Source organism: Megalops cyprinoides, chromosome 1 (assembly GCF_013368585.1).
Source record: "Megalops cyprinoides isolate fMegCyp1 chromosome 1, fMegCyp1.pri, whole genome shotgun sequence".
NCBI lineage: Eukaryota > Metazoa > Chordata > Actinopteri > Elopiformes > Megalopidae > Megalops > Megalops cyprinoides.
Window position 1 is genome coordinate 28930770 of NC_050583.1, and position 20315 is coordinate 28951084.

At 43.4% G+C, this 20315-nt stretch overlaps 2 protein-coding genes across 4 annotated transcripts in view; one reads left to right on the top strand and one right to left on the bottom strand.

Annotated features, from left to right (window-relative positions):
* Window positions 1–4182, top strand: part of LOC118775811 (trinucleotide repeat-containing gene 6A protein-like) — a 37296-nt gene extending 33114 nt beyond the window's left edge. For all 3 annotated transcript variants that reach the window (XM_036525882.1, XM_036525884.1, XM_036525883.1), the window contains 7 exons: window positions 558–719; window positions 1391–1531; window positions 1733–1840; window positions 1956–2171; window positions 2294–2364; window positions 2538–2677; window positions 3030–4182. In XM_036525882.1, coding sequence (XP_036381775.1) covers window positions 558–719; window positions 1391–1531; window positions 1733–1840; window positions 1956–2171; window positions 2294–2364; window positions 2538–2677; window positions 3030–3405 — 1214 coding nt within the window. In that variant the 3' untranslated portion in view covers window positions 3406–4182. The remainder of the gene's footprint in view (window positions 1–557; window positions 720–1390; window positions 1532–1732; window positions 1841–1955; window positions 2172–2293; window positions 2365–2537; window positions 2678–3029) is intronic.
* Window positions 4183–4437: 255 nt separating this feature from the next.
* On the bottom strand, window positions 4438–19355 carry si:ch211-14k19.8 (mucin-17). The gene is made up of 11 exons (XM_036541531.1): window positions 19118–19355; window positions 18483–18860; window positions 14327–16846; window positions 13826–13929; window positions 13429–13487; window positions 13171–13331; window positions 12595–12757; window positions 11881–12072; window positions 9935–10156; window positions 8120–8273; window positions 4438–5926 (listed from the first exon to the last, which is right to left on the bottom strand). Exons 1-11 carry the CDS (start codon window positions 19158–19160, stop codon window positions 5852–5854), a joined length of 4071 nt encoding a protein of 1356 aa, XP_036397424.1. The 5' UTR covers window positions 19161–19355; the 3' UTR covers window positions 4438–5851.
* Between the last annotated feature and the right edge of the window lie 960 nt (window positions 19356–20315).

The window sequence follows — 20315 nt, forward strand, 5'->3', positions numbered from 1 at the left end:
AATCATTGACTAGAAATATGAATATGAGGTTTCTTTTGCTATGGTGAAGTGTTTTACAACTACAGTAATCAATTCCAGGGGACTAAAGATGAACAGTGCTTACTGTATAGAACATTTGTGGGAACTGGGCTTGCATTAATAATTCTGATTTTATACTTCAGTTTAGTTAAGTTAATAAACCAGGGAACATCTGAACTACACAGAGGGTTAATAAATTGAACAAACCAGTCATGTAACCCCTCAACTCTGGTAGAAGTGGTCAGATATTATAAAGGCATCATCTGTGTTTTTATGAAAATGGCATATTAGCATTGTAATAGACCAAAGACATAAATCTTTGTGGCCATAAAATGTTGTCAGATAGGTTAAAATAATACCCTGCAAAATTCTGTTTTAGTATAAGGTGATAAAAACATACGGAATGAATACAGTGAATGAATGCCTCTGCGGAGACTGGAATGATGCGTAGCCACAATGACAGCGTACGCCTTAGGGACGTTTCTTTGAGGAAGTTGAGGTTAGAGCGAGGATGTTAAGAAGGCGTATTTTCTGAACAGGTGCTATTTCTTCTGGGCTGAGGCTTGAAGATTCCCCCTTCGGTCCATATGACTTCATGAATACCAGTAACTCTCCTGTCAGCCCTCCTGGATCTGTGGGAGACGGCTGGCCCAACCGTGCCAAATCACCTCATGGCTCCAGCAATGTCAACTGGCCTCCAGGTGAGAGAACGTCTTGATCGTCCACATCCTTCAGTTCATTCATCAGACTGCTTACATACGAACGTAAAGGTGTGCGTGAAGACAGCAGAAATGGGCCATTATATATAAACATTTGTATAACACCTTTCATAGTGAAATACTTCAGGCCAAAATGCTTTACCCCATCAGTGCAAAAACAAGCAAATGTCCACAGTGCAAAAGCTTTTCACCCTCATCTTCTCATCAGCTATTTATATCTCATGTGAAAACAAGTGCAAAGTAGGAGCACAGATCTAGGTTGAGAAAGTCAGTCATTGAATGCAAGAACAGTTTTGCCGTTAAAAGAAGCCCCAAATGGAGCCCTGGAATTGCAAGTGATTTAAAGGGTGGCTCCAGTGGCAAACTACCTTCTTTTCATACCTTTCCTCTGCCTAACTTAAAACACTAAGAAATACCATGTAATGTGGAATTTTAGCCATTTTGATATTTACTTTAAAATAGACTGAGAGTTTTCTTCCCTATGTCTGTGCTGCTATGAAATCACTATCACAATCTTTTTTAAATCACTATTCAGAAGAATCCTGCATTGATATGGATAAAATATTGTGCTAATGACACGGTGTGTGAAAGATAGGTGCATAACCTTGTCATCTAAAACCGATTTATTCTTGGAAAATTTTGTTTCACTTTAGAATTTCGCCCTGGTGAGCCTTGGAAAGGATATCCAAACATTGACCCTGAAACTGACCCTTACGTCACTCCCGGCAGTGTGATTAATAATCTCTCCATTAATACTGTCCGGGATGTTGACCACCTCAGGGACAGGAACAATGGTAGGTTGTGTACTTAGACTTAACGTGAAGTTACGTTCCTCAATCCTGTATGCATCTTGAAGTGCAGCTGTTGTAAAGAACTGAATGCAGCCGGTGGCGGAGAGCTCATGCCAAGAGCAAATTTGATTTAGCGGTTACAGTTTTACCATTCAAGTTCAACACAAGAAGGAAGAAAATGAACTTTGTTTTCTAATCCTCCAGGGTCAACCTCATCTCTGAACACCACGCTGCCTTCAAATAGTGCCTGGTCCTCCATTCGTGCCTCCAACTACAGTGGTTCCCTCAGCAGTACAGCACAAAGCACTTCAGGTCAGTTTCATGCGCAACAGCCCAAGTGCTGCACTGCACATGCTATGCTCAGTAGATGGGCACCCTAACAGTATTCCTCACGTGCATCTCTTGTTTTGTTTGGCTTTGACAACAGCCAGAAACAGTGACTCCAAATACACATGGTCCCCTGGTCCGGTCACCAACACCTCTTTGGCTCATGAACTGTGGAAGGTTCCTCTGCCACCAAAAGGCATCACCGCTCCGTCCCGCCCACCCCCGGGCCTGACTGGCCAGAAACCCCCTTCGTCCTGGGACAATAACTCGCTGCGGCTGGGGGGCTGGGGTGGCTCCGACTCCAGATTCACCCCTGGTGAGTGATCGGAGCTGTGCGGGGGGGATCCAGATAAATCTCCATTTTTATAAAGAGTTGGCTTGTTCAGTTTGTGTGTGGGGTCTAAATTCTGAGGCCTCTGTGTCCCGTTCCCTCTTCAGGTTCCAGTTGGGGCGACAACAGCTCAGGGAGAACAACTAATTGGCTTGTTCTCAAAAATCTCACACCTCAGGTTGGTACGCTGTTTTTGCGTTCGGTCTCTTTGTTGACTATTAGGATTTTGCCTTAAGAACGGTCCAAACGCCCTAACAGTTGCTGTTTAATATTAACTAGTCTAGTCTCCGTAAGCAGCGCTGTCCTGTGAAAGGCTGGCAGTGCGTTTCAGTGTGATTCTCTGCCCCTCAGATTGACGGCTCCACTCTGAGAACACTGTGCATGCAGCACGGTCCGCTGATAACATTCCACCTGAATCTGCCCCACGGCAACGCTGTAGTCTGCTACAGCTCAAAGGAGGAGGCGGCCAAGGCACAAAAATCTCTGCACATGTGAGTATAGGCCCCTGGCAGGAAGACACTGTCTGTTTGCATGGTATCTTCTGTATTTGAAACGTCGGTGCAAAACTGATTCGATCGTAAGGCTGGGACCCCTTTCAGTAGGAGCTCATGGGTAGAAGTAGTGAGAGTCACCAAGTAGGCATCTCTCTGTACAGCTAAGTGTCATAAGGGGAATATTAGACCGTGAGAGCTGAGCTGTTCAGAGTTTCTGGAATCCCAAATTAGCACAGCATATCTGGCGCTGGGAAGCTCCACGGCTGATCCCATTCATTCAGACTTTACTTAGAAAGCCTCAGTATGCCCCACAGTGGTCATTAACCTCTTCTGAACGTTTTGTCCTCAGGTGCGTTTTAGGGAACACTACTATTCTCGCTGAGTTTGCTAGTGAAGAGGAAATCAGCCGTTTCTTTGCACAAGGTCAGTCCATGACTGCCCAGCCTGGCTGGCAGACCCTGGGCACCTCTCAGAGCCGGATCGGATCCATTGAGGGTTCCCACCCCTTCCCAAACCGCAATGATCCAAATCACTGGAACGGTGCTGGGCTGTCGGGAGCCGGCAGTGGAGACCTCCATGGCACTTCTCTCTGGGGTGCTCCTAACTATTCCTCGAGCCTGTGGGGGAACCCCGGCGGCAGCGAGGGCCGCGGACTCAGCAGCCCCTCCCCCATCAACTCCTTCCTCCCTGTCGACCACTTGGCAGGGGGCGGGGACACCATGTAATACACCTTTCACCTTCTGACTTAGGAACTGTGACCTCAGTGTGTAATAATATTAATAATAATAATCATAATAATTAGAATAATAAGGAAACAAATGGCACTAGTTTGACTTTTTTTTCCACCTATGAAAAAAAAAAAAAAAAAGACGGGGTCACCCTGTGGAAACAAGTTACTTTTTCTGCACATTTTTCCTCTTTGTTTTAGCCCAAAACATATCAGTTTGAATACTTGAATCATGCAGGCCAATATTATAATGTGAAAGGATATATTTACACTTCCAGGTAGTGCTCTTCATGGAAAAAATGCTTCAAATGAGCTCATTTGTTTATTCATCATGTTTATTTGAATTCCAATTTTTTTTCTTTTTATTGCGTTTGTTTGCTGACAATGTTGGAGTATGAGCTTTTAACTTTGCACTGAATGTGGTTTTTCTCAGTATAATCCGCAATATAGAGGGAGCCCACAGTTCCAGTGTAGTTGTTTACTCAAGGATGTTCTTAGGAAGCGTGCTCTCTACTATGCCTTGATGTACGCCTACCTTATTGTGGTATTGTGGAGTTCAAGATCAAGATACAAATGCTGACTTAGGATTATTTGACAATATTAAAGAAATAAGTATTGCACCAATTGTTTAAAACTAAAGAATTTAGCTCTGCAGTGTAAAAAACTGTAGCCACAGCTGTGACTTGCAAACCCGACCTGCAAGCCAGGGGGAACAGCACTTTCAAATAGGCTTTCAATTTTGTTTTGGAGGCGCCACGTTGTGCCCTCTTGTTTACAGACTTTTTGAGGAAAAAAGTGTTTACTCTTCCTTCATTTTAAAATAAAAATATATTAAAAATTAAAAAAAAAAAATTATAAAATGAAAAAGTACTTTAAAAAAACTTAAAAATGCAAAAAAAAGAAAAAAAATGTATATTGAGGATGAAGACGAAGCTTTCTATCTCTGGGAATACTGATCAGTGTTTGGCCATGTTTTTTTTTTTTTTTCGTTTTGTTTTTTTTTTTTTTTTTTTTTTATCTATTACTCTCGTCTGCTAAATAACGAGCATGGTTCTCAGGAAATATACCCAGTTTCCCCAAGTAGAAACTCCTTGTAGGAAAATCCAACTTTTAGCACTGAAACTACTTATAGCTCTGTAAGTTTTTCTCTGCCAAATACCTGCTTTAAGCTGGACATGTTCTACATACTGCTTTGAAAAATGCTGTCTTTTTATTAGTGAGTGGAGATGGTTTGCTCAAACGCTATATTTGTAATTTTCCTTCCCTTTATTCCCATTATCGAGTGGCTCAATGTTTTTTGCTCTTTGTGACTGTCGAATTTAACTGTTGTACTTTAAAAAAAGAAAAAGAAAAAGCCGAAATCAGTAACTATGCATACTGTAACCAGATACCTGGCTTTACAGAATCACTTTGTTTTGTTAGAGATGTTTTAAATGTTAAATTGCAAATGCTTTATTTGCAAATCTTTCTCCTTGCCACAAATGGTGTTCTAAAAAAAGAGTAAAGTAAAATCTTGTTTGGTCATTCAGAGACAGACAAGGTTGACATTTTAACAGTGCAAAAGTCGCCCACATTTCATTGCCTTGATTTAAATTGTGTCCGAAGATGCAACGAGTCAAGTGGCTTTTAACTGTTTACAAATAGAATGTGATTGTAACGTGTACAGTTTGGTTGTGTTGAAATCTGAAGTTCCTCAATATTAATAAATCATGACGTTTTGGCTGCTCAGTATGTTGTTGTTGTTGTTTGAACGCTGGTTTGTCTTTTGAAATGCCAGGCCTTTTTGAAATTTAGAGGCACTGGAAGGCTAGAACAGTGGTGAATGTAATCTTTTGCTGGTAGTTCAAATACATGCAGAAAACAATGTGTGTATATTTACATACAAACAATATTTACAATATTGATTGTTTAGTTACTACAATGATGCACAATTTATAAACGCTTCAAAGAAAGATTTCAGCATTAGGCTAAGCCATGGACCTTAATTTTTTTTTATTGTAATCTTTTTTTTTTCTTTCTTTTTTTTTAAGCTTTTTAAGTTAATTTCTCCATATTGTTAAATTGAAAGCATTGTAAAAAAAAAAAAAAAACATTGAGTATTACCCAGACTTGATAGTGGCATGCCAGTATTTAACCATTAAGTACATGCTCTACCAAATATAAATCAACAATTTCTCCAGATCTTGCTTTTCTCGTTTTGTTAAAACATTTTGCGGAACATTTAATGTATATTAAGAAACTGAGATGAAAAGCCTTGGATTTGCACTTGTGTGTGTGTGTGTATAGACATGTAGAACAGATTCAGTTGTACATGGTACGTGTATACTTCCTAAAAAGAGAGAGGAGCGTTGTTGTGGACGTGGAGAAGGTTCTTGGGTAGTTGGCTTCGTTGTGAGATTGTCGTGTTCAGTTTGTTATGTACTTCGGTTTTGTCGGTTGTGTTGTTAAGTAGTCCAGGTTTTCTCCAGGTCGACCAGCTCCATTCCCTCGCAGTAGGAGTGAGGCCGAGGTGTCTTAACCTGGAAAGCAAGCAGACGCCATTGTGAGGCATTATAGCAGGATTAGTCTGGAACACCTCAGCTTCTCCTCTAGTGCTGACTTGAAGTGGCTTGGGTGCTTTGTTATGTGGAGTTTACCTGCCCGGGGCCTCCACTTTTGTTTCTTGTAAGCTTGCGATGCGCATCTTAGCACTGTGTGAACCACAGGTCTGGGTTTATTTAGCTGTGCTGTTTGCGGTCAGACACAGGTGTCTATATTATTGCCCTGCCCCCTGATTACTTATATTGTTCTGTATTGGAGTGAACTGACATAGAGTAGGGAAAAGCCGGTTGTATCCATCCTGTTGATTTCTGTTTTTAATTTTCTTTGTTTGCCTTCTGATTTTGTCAGCTTTATTGTGCACCTATGTAGAGCTGTTTTGATGTTGGACAATATCTCACCAGGGTGTTGCGAAAAACCCACTGTTATGCCAAATTGGGGAGGGAGAGGGAGGGAGAGGGGGCAAAGGGATTGTTTCTTTTGTAAAAGCTGGACAATGTAAATGCTTGAAATGTCATCTACAGATAGCTACTGTGAGAAAGAAACAAAAAAAAATGAGCAATGTACAATCCCCATTGCTGCTCTGCAGTTCTTTTGTATTGCCATGTCAAAGTGGAGAAATAAGGGTTGGCCAGACATTCTACTTTTGTATTAAGTAAATGTGATTCTTTACTGATGTATCCTCTGAGTGAATTTTAAGCACCCCTTTTACATGGTTCCTACTGTTTAACAATGTGCTAAGGCAATTTCCTTTTCATACTGTGAGCATTGCTGTCTTGTCATTTTATAAACCCTGTAAAAGCTTTAGTGAAAGCAGCACAAAGAACCAGAAAAAAAAATCGAAAGCTCGGATTCTTTCCTTTGAAATCCCCATAGAAGTCAGTCTATGCAGTGTGAAGTTAACAGCGCCGGTGTGTCCATTTGTTTGCTTTAAACAATCCAACAATAGTAATATAGGATTGAAAACGTCATTGAACATGTGCCATTAAAAAGTCTATTTTGAGAAATTGGCCAGTAGTAGCATTTATTTGTGATTTATTGTTCACAGGTCCCCCAGGTGGACTGTAACTGCAAAGTAACCTTTTTAAAAATCTCAAAAGTTGGGAAGAAAAGTTTAAAGTGCTCACTTCTAACTTATGCACATTGCTTTGGTAGACTGTTTGAACAATGTATAGAAAACAATAAGTCTAATTTACCAACTTAAATGAGCAGGAAGTACCTTTTCGTGTCTTCTTGGGGTCATTTGAGAATTTTATCTTGGGGAACTGCACTTTTTGAAGGACAATCCTTATTTGTATTGGTATACATTTTGACTAAAGAATAAGTCTAATACAAGGTAGAAACTGTCAATTGTGTGATGAATGTTTCCATTGATGCTGTCATTTTAACTTTTTTTCCTCTGTGTTGCTTGCGTTTAAATTTTAGTGCTAATATGTAATAAGATGTAGATTAGATATTAGGTCTTTTGTTGACTGTACTTGTAGACTGATTACTGTTTGTAAAGTTATGCTGATCTCTGCATCAGAATACAAAGCTGTATAACTTGGGTGCAACCCACAATAAAATCCTAACAGTGACATGTTGGTGGTGGTGTTTCCATTGCTTTGTGTAACCTTGCTTCTTATTGGTCACGTATTCATCCACTTCTTGAGTATTACGTACACCGATCTCCTCAGAAATATTGTCAATTCTATTAATGAAGGATCCTACATCAGAACTGAACGAATCCTTAAGCCCTTCCAACACATTCATGAGGAAAATATAAACATTCACAAACACGTCAGCCAGCGTAGACAACCGTTGAGTGCTGTTTCACCATCCATAGCATTCTGATTAGGTATGTCATTGTAATGTCACCTCTTGTCATTTAGCAGATGCTCTTATCCAGAGCAACTTGTATAGGTTACAGTGTTTTCCATTTATACAGCTGGATATTTACTGAGGCAATTCTGGGTTAAGTACCTTGCCCAAGGGTACAGCAGCAGTGTCCTGGGGGGAATCAAAACCCCAATATTTTGGTTACAAGCCCTGGTCCTTGCTACTATGCTACAGTGCTGCACTTTCATACCTTAACAACAGTATGTCAAGTCTGTCCCAAAATTACATACCTTCTGCGAATAGGCATGAGCTGTTGTGGCAGGTCCCTGACAGGGAGGGTTTGGGGGGAAACTCACTGATCTGTGGATGCCCAGTTGCTGTAGCAGGGGAAAGGGAGTCCACTGGATGGGCTCGATGGGCCAGCTGCACACAGACAGGTCGCTGGCCTTCCCAGAGTCAGCCATCCACTCGTTGATGCTGCTTGCACTAAGGTCCCAGTTGTAACGGGATCTGCAAACAAACAAGGTTGAGCCCAGTCTGCTGGGATAAATGTTCATTTTAAAGACACAGGAGCCTTGCTCCAATGGGCTCAGTGTAGGAACAAGGTTACAAATTACATATCCAGCATGATTTCCCATTGCAAATACCTTAATGACTGAAAGTTGTTAAATATCCTACTTTCCTTGAAAACTGTGGAAAATTTCCCAAATGTACAAAAAATGTGTACTTTTTCCTTGACGGGTCATTAAATCTAAATCATTAAATCCATCTTTTTGCTGAACTGGCAAGCTTGAAGTCAGTGTGCTAATATTGCTAAGAAATTGGCTCATTCATTTTGGATATTCTGTCCACTGAGTCATTTAAGACTGGTATTTGCTGCCAAGGGCACCCAGAAGTGAACGCCTATACAAATAAAATCTATATGCTCCTAATATGCATTTTCCCATTAATTTCAGAATAGACCACATTTGCAGGTATTTGTTGCAACAATGAAATAAATGAAAGCCTTTCAATTATCCCTAAGTGATGGAAAATACAGATCTGATACAACTGAGAAATATGTATCTATACCCTGTAGCCAGCAACAACGCAACAAATTTAAATGTTTTAACATTCTGATACCTATTTAATGTTAACATTTTCACAGTAGTGCCTCTATACTGACAAACTCCTAACTTGACATGTAGCTGTGAAGATTTAAGGATGTACTTGTGCTGCTTTGGCCCTCCACCATCCTAATTATACATTAATATTCCTATTTAATAAAGACATTCTTTTGGCTGTAATTTCAAGTCACATATTTTGTCACCTGATGTGAAGAATGTCCAGATAACACAAGACACAGGATGGATATTGGACATCTAACAGATTCTTAGATTCTTAGATTATTCAAATTTTCCTTTTGTAGCCTTTGGTACTTAAACTAAAAATTAAATAATACAGTTCAACATGGGGCATAACTTGCATGTGCACAGGTACCCATTTCCCAGCAGGTGGCAGCATTGAGAATGCTCTGCTCTTTCTGAATGCTGATGATTTTCAAAGTAATCCAGGGTTAACGTGACTGCACTAGATGTGTGCATTTTCACCATTTAAAACTGAGAAGCAAAAAGGACAGAAGAAATAAGATTATGCTCTTCATGTATGGGTGATCCTGTTAACTGACTCACAGGGTGCATTAAGAATGTCTTATCAGGAAGACTTTTCTTTGTGATCATAGTGCATCATACAAGGATGAGGGAAAAAGAGGGAGGAGGTGTGTGTGCGAACAACACACATCATTGTGTTTTAGTGGTTTCCCTTCACATCCCCTGGGTCACCTCTGCTCTGACCACTGTTTTTCCACAACAGGTCCTCTCAGGGTGTGACCGCAACGGCTGTCTCTGTACATTACCCTGCAAAGTCATTCATCTGTCCACAGTGTAATCACTGTAATCACTAATCACAGGCGTTGGACACTCCATGGGCTTAACATTATAGCTCTGTTAATAAAACAGGAAACTGGCCACTGAAAAAACAAGACATTACAATTTCCAATTAGTTCTTTTCAGGTAAAACAATACATAGTGTGGCGAGGTCATGTTTTTGCTGTGACCTAGGTTTATGTTCATACATTATGTGCCCCTTCTGACATCAGATTTGTGTGTGTGTGTTTTAGGTGTGTCTCTCACCCATGTGTGTAGACTGTGTTGAGGTGTGTTCCACTCTCCGGGCATGTAGACGCGATGGAGAGTGTGTCGTCATGGTAACAGCAGGTACGATCAAGAGCTCTGAGGTGCAGCAGCTCGTCTGATCGGCTGAAGCCGGGGTTGTCGAGGGAGTCCGCTGAACCTGGCCACGAACGCAGCCAGAACCTTCCGGATAGCTCGTCGAAGTGATTGAACCTCCGATAGCTGCAGGAAGGGAGACAGACCAGATCAGACAAAACTGCAACCGAACAGTCCACACATGATCAAAACAGAGTGCTATACACTATGCCACTGTGCTGTTTCGGCATTATATACAGCACCGGTCAAAAGCTTGGACACACCTGATTGAGATAATGGAAAACATGCATTCAAAAACATGTTGATCAAAAGACTTAAATGTGTGAAATTTGTTTCTTAGATAAATATAAAGAGTGAAATTGATATCTATGTATGAACTTCTTTCCAATTTTTTTTTTTAATTTTAAAAATATTTTTTGGCTACTTTGAAGAATATAAAGATTCTACTTTTAAGAATCTAAGATAGTTTTGATTTTTTAACACTTTTTGGTCACTGCATAATTCCATTTGTGTTATTTCAGTTTTGATGTCTTTACTATTATTCTAAAATGTGGAAAATAGTAAAAAAGAAACTCTTCTATGAGTGGGTGTGTCCAAACGTGGCACTGTATGTATAAATGACACAAACCCTGACATGAACCTTAAATTATACATATATTGCACTTCACTTCATGAGTGTGTTCATGAGGCATTGTATACAGTAGCATGAGGATGAATGTGAGATTGGCCCTGTTGGTTACCACAGACAGTCACTATACATTCCCAAAGTAGAGACAGGAAGTCAGAAATGAACACATCAGGAAGTGTGAGAGGGCTGCTGTCTCATTCCTGCCGCCTGGAAACAGAGGAAGACGGAGAGAAAGGACACGTCTCCCAGGTCTCACAGGCTGCCACTCCTGACAGCGTGTGACCCTCTCTGACGTGCGGAGGAAACGGAGAGCAGTTCACACACACACACACACACACACACACACACACACACACACACACACACACACACACACACACACAGTGTTGCCAGCTTTCATCTCTCCCTCACTGCGCTCTCTCCAAAATTAACTGGAAAAAGAAATTACTCCTCTGAAATGAAAACATTTTGTTAAGCTTTTGTTTGTGCTTTGTCCCAATGGCCTTGTGGTACAATGGAGACACACTGATGCCAAGCTATTCTAGTTTTGACCCATTCTGGCTTTGGAGTGTGTTCAAGTAACACATCTGTAATGTATAAATCCAAATACTAATAGTACCAAGTGTCAAGTGAGATCTGTACTGTTGGCCCCTGGTTGTGTATTGCTGTGTGTCAGGTTACCCTGCAAACTTATTTACAGTCCAGTTAATTTGGAGTGAATGAGCAGTAGCCAGTGTTTACGGGCATGCAGTATGTGCTGGAGTGTGTCTGACTGCTGCGCTGTGCGCGATGTGGTGTTTGGGCTCCCTCCCCGCTGCTTCCTCAAAACCCCAGACCTCCAGTGGGAACCGATACCCTCACAGCCCCAGCTGTTTCCATCAGTGCTCTGCTATCTGGGTCCCCCAGCCTGTTTTCATTGGCTCTGTGTGCATTCCAGTCATTCAACAACAACAACAACAACAAGAAGCCAGTCAGTCAGGGCAGGGGGAGCCACAGAAAGAGCTCCAGAGTCACAACCCTCACAGCCAGAGAGCACCGCTCTGAGCTCCCGACACACTACCACGGTAAGCGGAAAAGGAGAAGGGAAACCATGGTAAGTCTCAGCTCCAGTGGAACCAAGATCTTCAGTCAGTTGACTGACATCCACTTGAAATTTGGTAACATTATACATAGCTATTGCAGCACGATGCAAGGGCCTTCCTCTTGGCTGGGTGTCTGATACCTGCTGCGTGTCTGGTCCACCTTGGCCTGAATCAGCATGGCTTTGACGCGTCGGACGGCCAGAAAGGACACGACGGCCATCAGGACAGCCACGGAGAGCAGGACACCCAGGCACACCCCCACCAGCCTCTGCCGTGTCATGCGCAAGTCACACCGCCGGCCCATGAACCAGAAGTCCTCACCCACAGGACACCTGCACGGAGAGAGGGCCGGGATCAGCACTCAGGGCCTCCATTACATCACATTACATTATATTATATTACATCACATTGATTTAGCAGATGCTCTTATCCAGAGCAACTTCCAGCACAAAAGAACATACATGTGTATCCATTCAAGGTGAATGAGAAAGAATGTCAGACCAGGCTCACAACATTCCCACCCCAGTGAGTGTGAGCATAACACTATTTAAGCCCTGCCACAACTTAACTTGTACAACCTGACTAGGTAACAGAAGTCAAGTATACTACCATATATCAGTCACTAGATCATAACAGCGCCAATCTTTTATCTTCGACTATGTCTGCTTATATTTGCACAGCAAATATGCTGGATCAGCACTTACAAGCTTCATAACTAATAGTTCATAAATGTATCATGGTGGAACTACTTCTATAGATAAGCGCATCATTCACATTCTGCACAGTGAACACAGTATTCTACCCTGTGGCCATGCAGCCCACAGAGAGAGGGAAGGGAAGATAGTGCTCATTACTGGCACATTGGCTGCTGGCCATGGTGGTGCATGCAGATGCCGCTGTTCTTGCAGTAGTCTGTGTGGCACAGCGAGGTGCAGCTGGCATTGCCCCCGCCGGTTGGCACACACTGGAAACCCGAGGGGCACAGGAACAGCCAGGAGCACAGGTCCGCCTGAAGCCCTGCCAGAAAGAGGGTGAAAGGGGGGGGGTGGTGTTAGTGTGTAGTGTGTGTAGAGCCAAAGTGACCTTGAGTGAGTCAGCAATGACCTGAAAGGCAGGTGTTAGAAATGGATTCTGGACCTGAGGGCTGTGGTTCTGTATTGAAGTTTTGTACCACTGAGGCTCCAATGAAAAAAATGCCATATAAATGTATACAAATACAAATCATGGGAGACATAAGCCACTGTAAGCTGCCTGAGATAAAGGTGTCTGGTAAAAATTAAAAGATAATAATATACTGTGCTGTGCTGTTACTGCTAGGGCTGCACAGCACGCACTGTGCGCAGTCACAACCCATCACAGTGTAGGACAGACAGCTGTCACACACACTGACAGGCACCTCAAAGCACACTCATCTGTAAGAGCTCACTCACCACCCACAGTGATGTTCACCACCTTGGCTCCACCCAGATACAGCCCCTCCCTCACAGCCTCCCTCAGCCCGGTCACGTCCAGGAGACCCCCGGGAGCCCCTAGCCAGGACAGCGCCCTCGCAGCACCGAACACAGGCACACTCTGCAAGACACCTCTCCCACTGCGGATACACACACACACACACACAAAAGGATGACAGCCTACTGGACAGAAGTTCCACATAAAGGCACTGAGGGAGCGTCCATGTCTCTTCTTACCTTGTCCATGGCACCTGCAGCCCCTCGTAACCTGAAGCCCTCTGTAAGAGCGGTTCTACCTGGAGCACAGGACAATCAGACATTACATTATTGTCATTTAGCAGACACTCTTATCCAGAGCGACTTACATAGGTTACAATTTTTACGTTATCTATTTATACAGCTGGATACTTACTGAGGTAATCGTGGGTTAATTACCATGCCGAAGGGTATAGCAGCAGTGCCCCAGCAGGGAATTAAACCAGAAACCTTTTGGTTACAAGCCCTGCTCCTTACCATTATGCTACGCTGCCACCCCAGACAAATCAGCTAAAGAAAGAGGCACTGATTTCCCTGCACCATCCTATCTGTGTGTGCCTGCTGTACATTTGTAAGGGGCCCAGACACCTTGCTTTACCTTTTGGACTGCATCCATGTTAATGCTGTCAGCCTGAGGAGATTCCGGCTCCCCTCGAGACCCACTGTCCAGAACAATCTGCAGCAGCAGCCGAACAGTTTCCTCTGGAAATTGCAGATGTGATTGCAACTTACTTATAGTATACACTTATACTCACAGACTTGTGTACTTTAACTCACATTCATTGTGCAAGAGCTGTTCATATATACCTCATTCATGCCATACTTATTCCATGTATGCATCTTGCACTAGTATTGTTTGGTATTTGTTGACTGGAACCAGAGTCAATATGTCAAGAAGCATGCTTGGCCAATAAAGTCTGATTCTGATTTAACACAAAGACTTGCTTTAGAGTAAAGTTGAGAGAACTCAAGTCAATGCAGACTGACTGTATCAGTGAAACAACTCACCTATCTAATTGATATTATTACTTTGATAATTTTGTGAAATGAAAGTGAAATGAAAAAAACAGCAATACACCCTCACACAGCCAATGCTGACCTTTTAGGATGGCTGGCTGGTTCTGCATTATGAATACCCTGCCTCTGACCGGTTTAGCTGTGGAGCTGGGGATCATGGGAGTTCTGCCAGAGGGTGACTGTGTGGAGGCTCTGCTGGTAGACAGTTCTGTCCTGGGAGGGAGGGGGCCTGTCTGAGGACTGGAGACCTGTGAGGTAGGCCTGGGCCAAGGTGTCAAGGGGGGCGGCGCCGTGGGGGTTTGATGAGTGGTTTTGCTGCGGACAGTGCTGGTAGGTTGCACGGTCGCAGTAACTGGAACAGAAGTGACAGGGGAGCTGGATGTTCCTCCTGACACTGAGGCTGTGGTGGTAAATACAGGAGAGCCCGTTCTCCTCTGTGCCCCCTGAGTCCCGCCTGGCACAGACGTGGACAGTCTCTGGGGGCCCACAGTAAAGAGGGTTGAGGATGCAGAGACAGAGCCCCCTGCTGTGCTTCTCACTGTTGGAGGGGACCCAGCTGTGGGCGGGGCCACGGTAGGAGGCTGAGATGTCATAATCAGAGAGGTGGTGTCAGAACCCACCGGAGTGGGTGTGTGTCTGTAGAAATAGGGGTCAGCGCTGGTGGCTGCTTTCTCCAAATGCCCAACAGGGCTAGTGCTGTGAACTCCTTCCTCAGGTCTCTCTGTGCCACTGGTCCCCCGACTCAGAACAGGGGATGTGGTGAAGGGAAGGTCAGAGGTTGTCACCCATTTGAAGAGATTGTCAGGGGTGCTGTGGGCACGAGAATCACTGGAGATGTCCTCAGGCTCAGTAGCGCCCCCCTGAGGTCCTGCAGTGACCGTGGGAGCAGTGGTGGAGGCAGCCGGTGCAGCTCTGGTGTCTGTCTCTCCAGGGCTGAGAGGATGTGAGGTAGAGTTTGAGCTGCCTGATTTATACGCTGGGCTTCCCTCACTTTCAGGCCGAGGGGAAACCCCAGGCACTGCTGTCACTGAGACAGGGGTCAGGTGAATGTCATTTGGCGACACTGAAACTTTGATTTCTGGTTCCACTGTCAAAGTTTCTGTGGAATGTCGATTCACAGGGCTACGAGTTGATGTTACCCTGCTGGTCACAGATGTGGTAAACTCTGCATTGCCCTCTTTGCCCAGATCTGTGATGAGGGTTGCAGCAGAGGTGCTGGATGAGCCATGTAAATCTATGTCCAGTCCTAGACGAGTAGTGACTGATGCCACCTCACTATGAGTGGCAGCTGGATCTGCGCTGCCTGTAGAGATTCCAACACTCCCCAGTGCAGGGGGCAAAGCTGTGCCACTCGAGCTGTCTGTGGAGAGTGGTATGCGGGAAGCCTTCTCTGAAACATCCGGTGGAAGGGCATCAGCGCTCTCACCCTCAGAGAGGCTTCTGGTGACAAGCCTGGAGGAGCCCTCTGCTCCAGTATAGTCTGTTATTCTCTCTGTGGTGCCGTGTCTTTCCCCGTTTACCCATGACCCCTGCTCTGTGCCTCTGTTAGTGAGGCCTTCTGACACAGAGGTAATGACAGGTTCAGGATGAGTGACGCTCCGTGAGCCCCTCCCCACGGTGCCCGTCGACTCCAAGAACCCGTTTTGCCCCTCTGAGAGACTACGGGTGCTGCTAGGCAACGAGGCAGAAAAAGAAGGCCATTCTGTAACATCCTGTCCACCAGTGCCAGGAATATTGCTTGCGATTGTTTGCCTATCATCACCGTGTGTTGAACCCTTTCCACTGTGACTTTCTGTGAAAGCTGTGGTGAGATGGGCGGTGGGCGAATGTCCAGAGTCCAGCAGTGTGAGGGCTGACCGTGAGTACACTGTCGAAGTGACGCTGTGAGACTCAGTCACACCTGGAGTATCAGTCCACTGGCCTGGAGGCACCGTGAGAGGGGCTGGAGCTGTCATGTTGGGGGGCTGTGTGTGCAGCCCAAAAATGGCCGTGACAGAATCAGTTCGAGTACGAGAGAGAGGAGCAGCTGCCCTGGTGACTGCACTCCGAAAGATGGTGTCCACACCTTGTGTGGGAGGGAGAACGGAGGTGGCGTGTTTGGAGAAATACATGGATGCGTCCAGGAAAGGGGGAGGTTCTGGCCCGTTTTCTATGGTCTGAGTCGCCAAGCTGGACCGGCGCGGCCCTGCAGCATCCAACCTCCGCCCGCTGCCCTTGGTGGGCTGGTCCGGAGCGATGGTGATGTGTGAAACGGGGAGAGCAGCGCCAGACGTGTCCGGGTTATTGTGCGGCGCTTCCTGAGGGAGGGGGGCCGCTTCCTTATCAGATAGTACAGACGCGCTGGAGCTGAGCCAGAGGGTGGGGGCCGAGGTCGGGCTGTGGAATGCGGCGACCATACCATGTCCCATCCCTAGCCCCCGCGCCCTAATGGTGCGGCGATGGTAGCCCCTGCTGTCCACGGAAGATTCCGGGAGCCGGGACTTCCTCCAGGCTCCGGGAGCTCCCGAGATGTTGGGAGAGGAGGCCTCTGTGTACATGGCAGGGGCTGTCCGAGGCGACTCGCCCCTTCCCCACTCTGAGGAATTCTTCATTTCTTCACTATCTAAAAAAGCGAAACAAAACAGAATGAGTGTTTACTACTGATAGGAACAGTGGGACAGAACAATGTCATTAGTCAAGGCTATAACCTCTTGCTCAATGCTGTAAAATTCCCAGCCCAGACTGGCACACTGGGAGATTTACAATATGGTGCTGAACTACACTGTAGAGTAAGGCAAGCATCTTCTGAGGGCAATAAGTTACCATTTTACATCTTAAAAAAATGAAATGCTCAATGCGAAAAATATCCACAAGAATGTCATTGTTAATATTTTGTGTAATTTTAGTCACTTTTGGTCATGTATTAATCAAAAAGATTTATAATTGAGTTACTTCAAGCTGAAACTTGTCCAACTCGAGCCATTCAGCAATTGTGAAAAGACAATACAAAATGACAAAAGGTAAGAGGATAATTAAGTAGTATCATAAATGGAAACAAATGGCAGAATGTTATAAACAGAACTGTAAAGAAAAGCTCCATAAATTACATTTTAAAAATTAATATGTAAATAAACATTTATAAAATAAGTTTAATATGACACTCATGGCTGTGGCAGTGTAGAATAGTGCTAAGGAGTAGGGCTCATAACTGAAAGGTTGCTGGGGCACTGCCGCTGTACCCTTGGGCAAGATTCTTAATCCACAATTGTCTCAGTAAACATCCAGCGGCATAAATGAATGACATATAAAAATTGTAACCTATGTAAGTTGCTCTGGATAAGAACGTCTGCTAAATGACAATAATGTAATATAATAATGACACAAAAATTGATAGAAAATTACAACCCTGGCATAAACAAAAAACATATAGTAATAGATGGATAGTATTTCTATGACAGTCTAATTCTTTAATTACAAAAATGCAACACTCCCATTGTGAAATAACTTTAGTTGTAGTGTGCTCCAATTTTAACATTATTCTTTATAAATTAAACAGAAATGAAGATTCAAAACACTTCAGTGTAGTACAGTGTGTTAAAAACATCAGCCTGCAAAACAACTGGCGCTAAATTAAACTAAAATTAAAGTAAAACTAAATTAAACAAATGTAAATAAAAAGACAGCTGTGAATGGAATTTAGAACATGCCATTACTTTACTTTTTCAAAAAGAAAAAGGCAAATTTGAAAAAGGCACAACGTGTCATCACACTCAGATGTTTATGAATGAGATGATGAGTAGGAATCTGTTTTTATACTGACCATATTTATTCATAGTGACATTTTCGTAAGGGTGAAGGTTAGGGTTATAAGGGGGAGTTTAATTATCTGAAGGGGTCTGACATTTGGCAGTCTACTCTAGTAAAAAAATTGTGATTATTTTTAAGAAAGGGGGTGAACAGTATGCAACCTGACTAAGCTAGCATGCACTGTAAATTTTAATGGACAATTATTTGTTTATATTCATTATAAAAATTCAATCAATCAATCAATCAATCAAGTAATTGCCCTGTCTACTGTGGATCCTAATATCAAAGACTGTATTTATTCTGTCTCGTTTCCCTTCATGTACATTTATTCAGATTTCTCCCTAAAAGTTTCTTTAAACAAAATATCTGTGGTTGTCAAATTCAAAACGCTTGTATATAGAAATGTCATAGTCAAGTGGTCAAACGCGTCGTTTTGATTGCAGAAAACTTACCGGTGAAGTAGATCTTTATTGACTGTTGAGAACTGCCATACTGTTTCGCTCTCCAGGTAATGATGGTCGTGCCCGACCCAGAGAATGATGACGACTCCTCTGGCACATAGACCATCTGATCTCCGCTGTTCTCAAAATGCACCCAGAGACGCGAAGTATAATCGGTAGAAACGATATCCAATCGTACCTTCTGATTAGGGGGGGCTTCAAAAATCCACGTGCATTTAGCTTGTCGTAGCCCATTGTAATAAGTAGGTCCAGTAATAACATTTGAAGCAACTTGGCCTGCTGTTGAAGAATAATGTATGTAACCGCTTTTCTCTCGAAGAATGTCTATAGTTCCCCCGCAGTCACGGTGTACCACGGCAAAAAGATAACCTGTGAGGTGAAAGTGACGTTTAAACACTACGGCATACAATGACAGACTGATTCGCCACAATCCCCCCTTTTTATTTTACGAGAACTCATTAAGCTAACGTCGAGTATTCCCTCTATTTCTAAACTCAATTCAAAATTGTAGTAGAATTACTGTCAAAACACTGTATTGCTAATTTGTAGTTTTAATCCTTTTAGGCATAAATAACTACATAGGATACAATTTGAGTATCTATACAGCTTTTAAACATATGGCTTACCTGTACTGAAAACTGAGAGCAGTAGATAAACAGAGAGTTGCATTGTGTGATTTCAGACATCCCACTGAGGACTCTGACAGCTCTTTTAATTCCATACAGATGATCTTGTTCAATTATTGAAACGCAGGTCATCAAAACCGATGTTCGCTGTTAGGCACGCTTGTGAAGCAAGACAAAAAAATTCCTTTTGTTTTTTCCAAACAATCTACTTTCAGAATAGAATAACGGACTTTCCCTCCCCACCCCTCTCTATGCGCTCTTTCTCTGGTCTGTAAAGGAAATCCTACTGTTGACAGGGTGAGTGCGTTACTCTAAATGAGACACACGTGTGTTGAAATGGCGCTAGAGTAAATAGCCAGGCGAGAGACCCCGACGTCCCATGACCATCTGAATAATATTAACCCCCGGCCTGCGGCGGTTCCTGTTGCGCACTGGACTTCAGGTAATTACCGCAGAGGACAGGTTATTTAGTTTTGCACAGGGTAAAAATTGTGTTTGTGGAAATTGTGGAAACAACTGTTTATGGCAAACAAACATGAAAGGGTACTGATGAACTGTTCGTCTTCATGTTACAATCCCCACTTACGAAGTGGGCCTACTTCATTTTACCGTGTATGTGCGTCACCGAAAAACGTTTTATGTCATACAACTTTTACATATCATCTTGAATGTAATAGCCATTTATCTCATACTCTCAACCGTTCATCCAATCTCAGATTAATCCATTTCATCGTTATTGCAGACACTGAAAGGAACTGAATGCTATAATTAATTAATATTTAATTATATATAGTGCTAAAACAACTTATTACATTTATCACAAGAAATTCATACTTGACTAGAATTAGAATTTCTGAAACCGTTGGATCTCACTCAATCGCTTAAACATACAACGCTTGGCAGTACTGTGAAGTAGGACTGTTTACTGTGAGTGCGTCTGTTTTAAATCAGAGGGAAGCTGTAAACGGTGGAGGGAAGTCTGAGGGAGATTCAGGCAGGAGATGGTCTCTCACAGGCAGCCCCGGCAAAGGGAAGAGCCAGCGGCAGTGACATGTCTCCCCTCTCATTAACACCACAGTCTCTGAACACATGCTGCTTTATCACAACTTCCAACATGACTGCCCTGCTGGTACTCACAGATAATGAATGAAGGAGAAAAAAATCTGGGTCAAGGTGAGTTTCCGTGAAGGGCATCTTT

Excerpts from the sequence above, each read along its gene's own strand:
- si:ch211-14k19.8 (XM_036541531.1), bottom strand. The coding sequence starts at position 19,160 with ATGCAACTCTCTGTTTATCTACTGCTCTCAGTTTTCAGTACAG. Across the intron at positions 18,861-19,117 it reads GCTCTCAGTTTTCAGTACAG|GTTATCTTTTTGCCGTGGTA; the intron begins GTAAGCCATATG and ends TTCACCTCACAG. Across the intron at positions 12,758-13,170 it reads GGTGAACATCACTGTGGGTG|GGCTTCAGGCGGACCTGTGC; the intron begins GTGAGTGAGCTC and ends TCTTTCTGGCAG.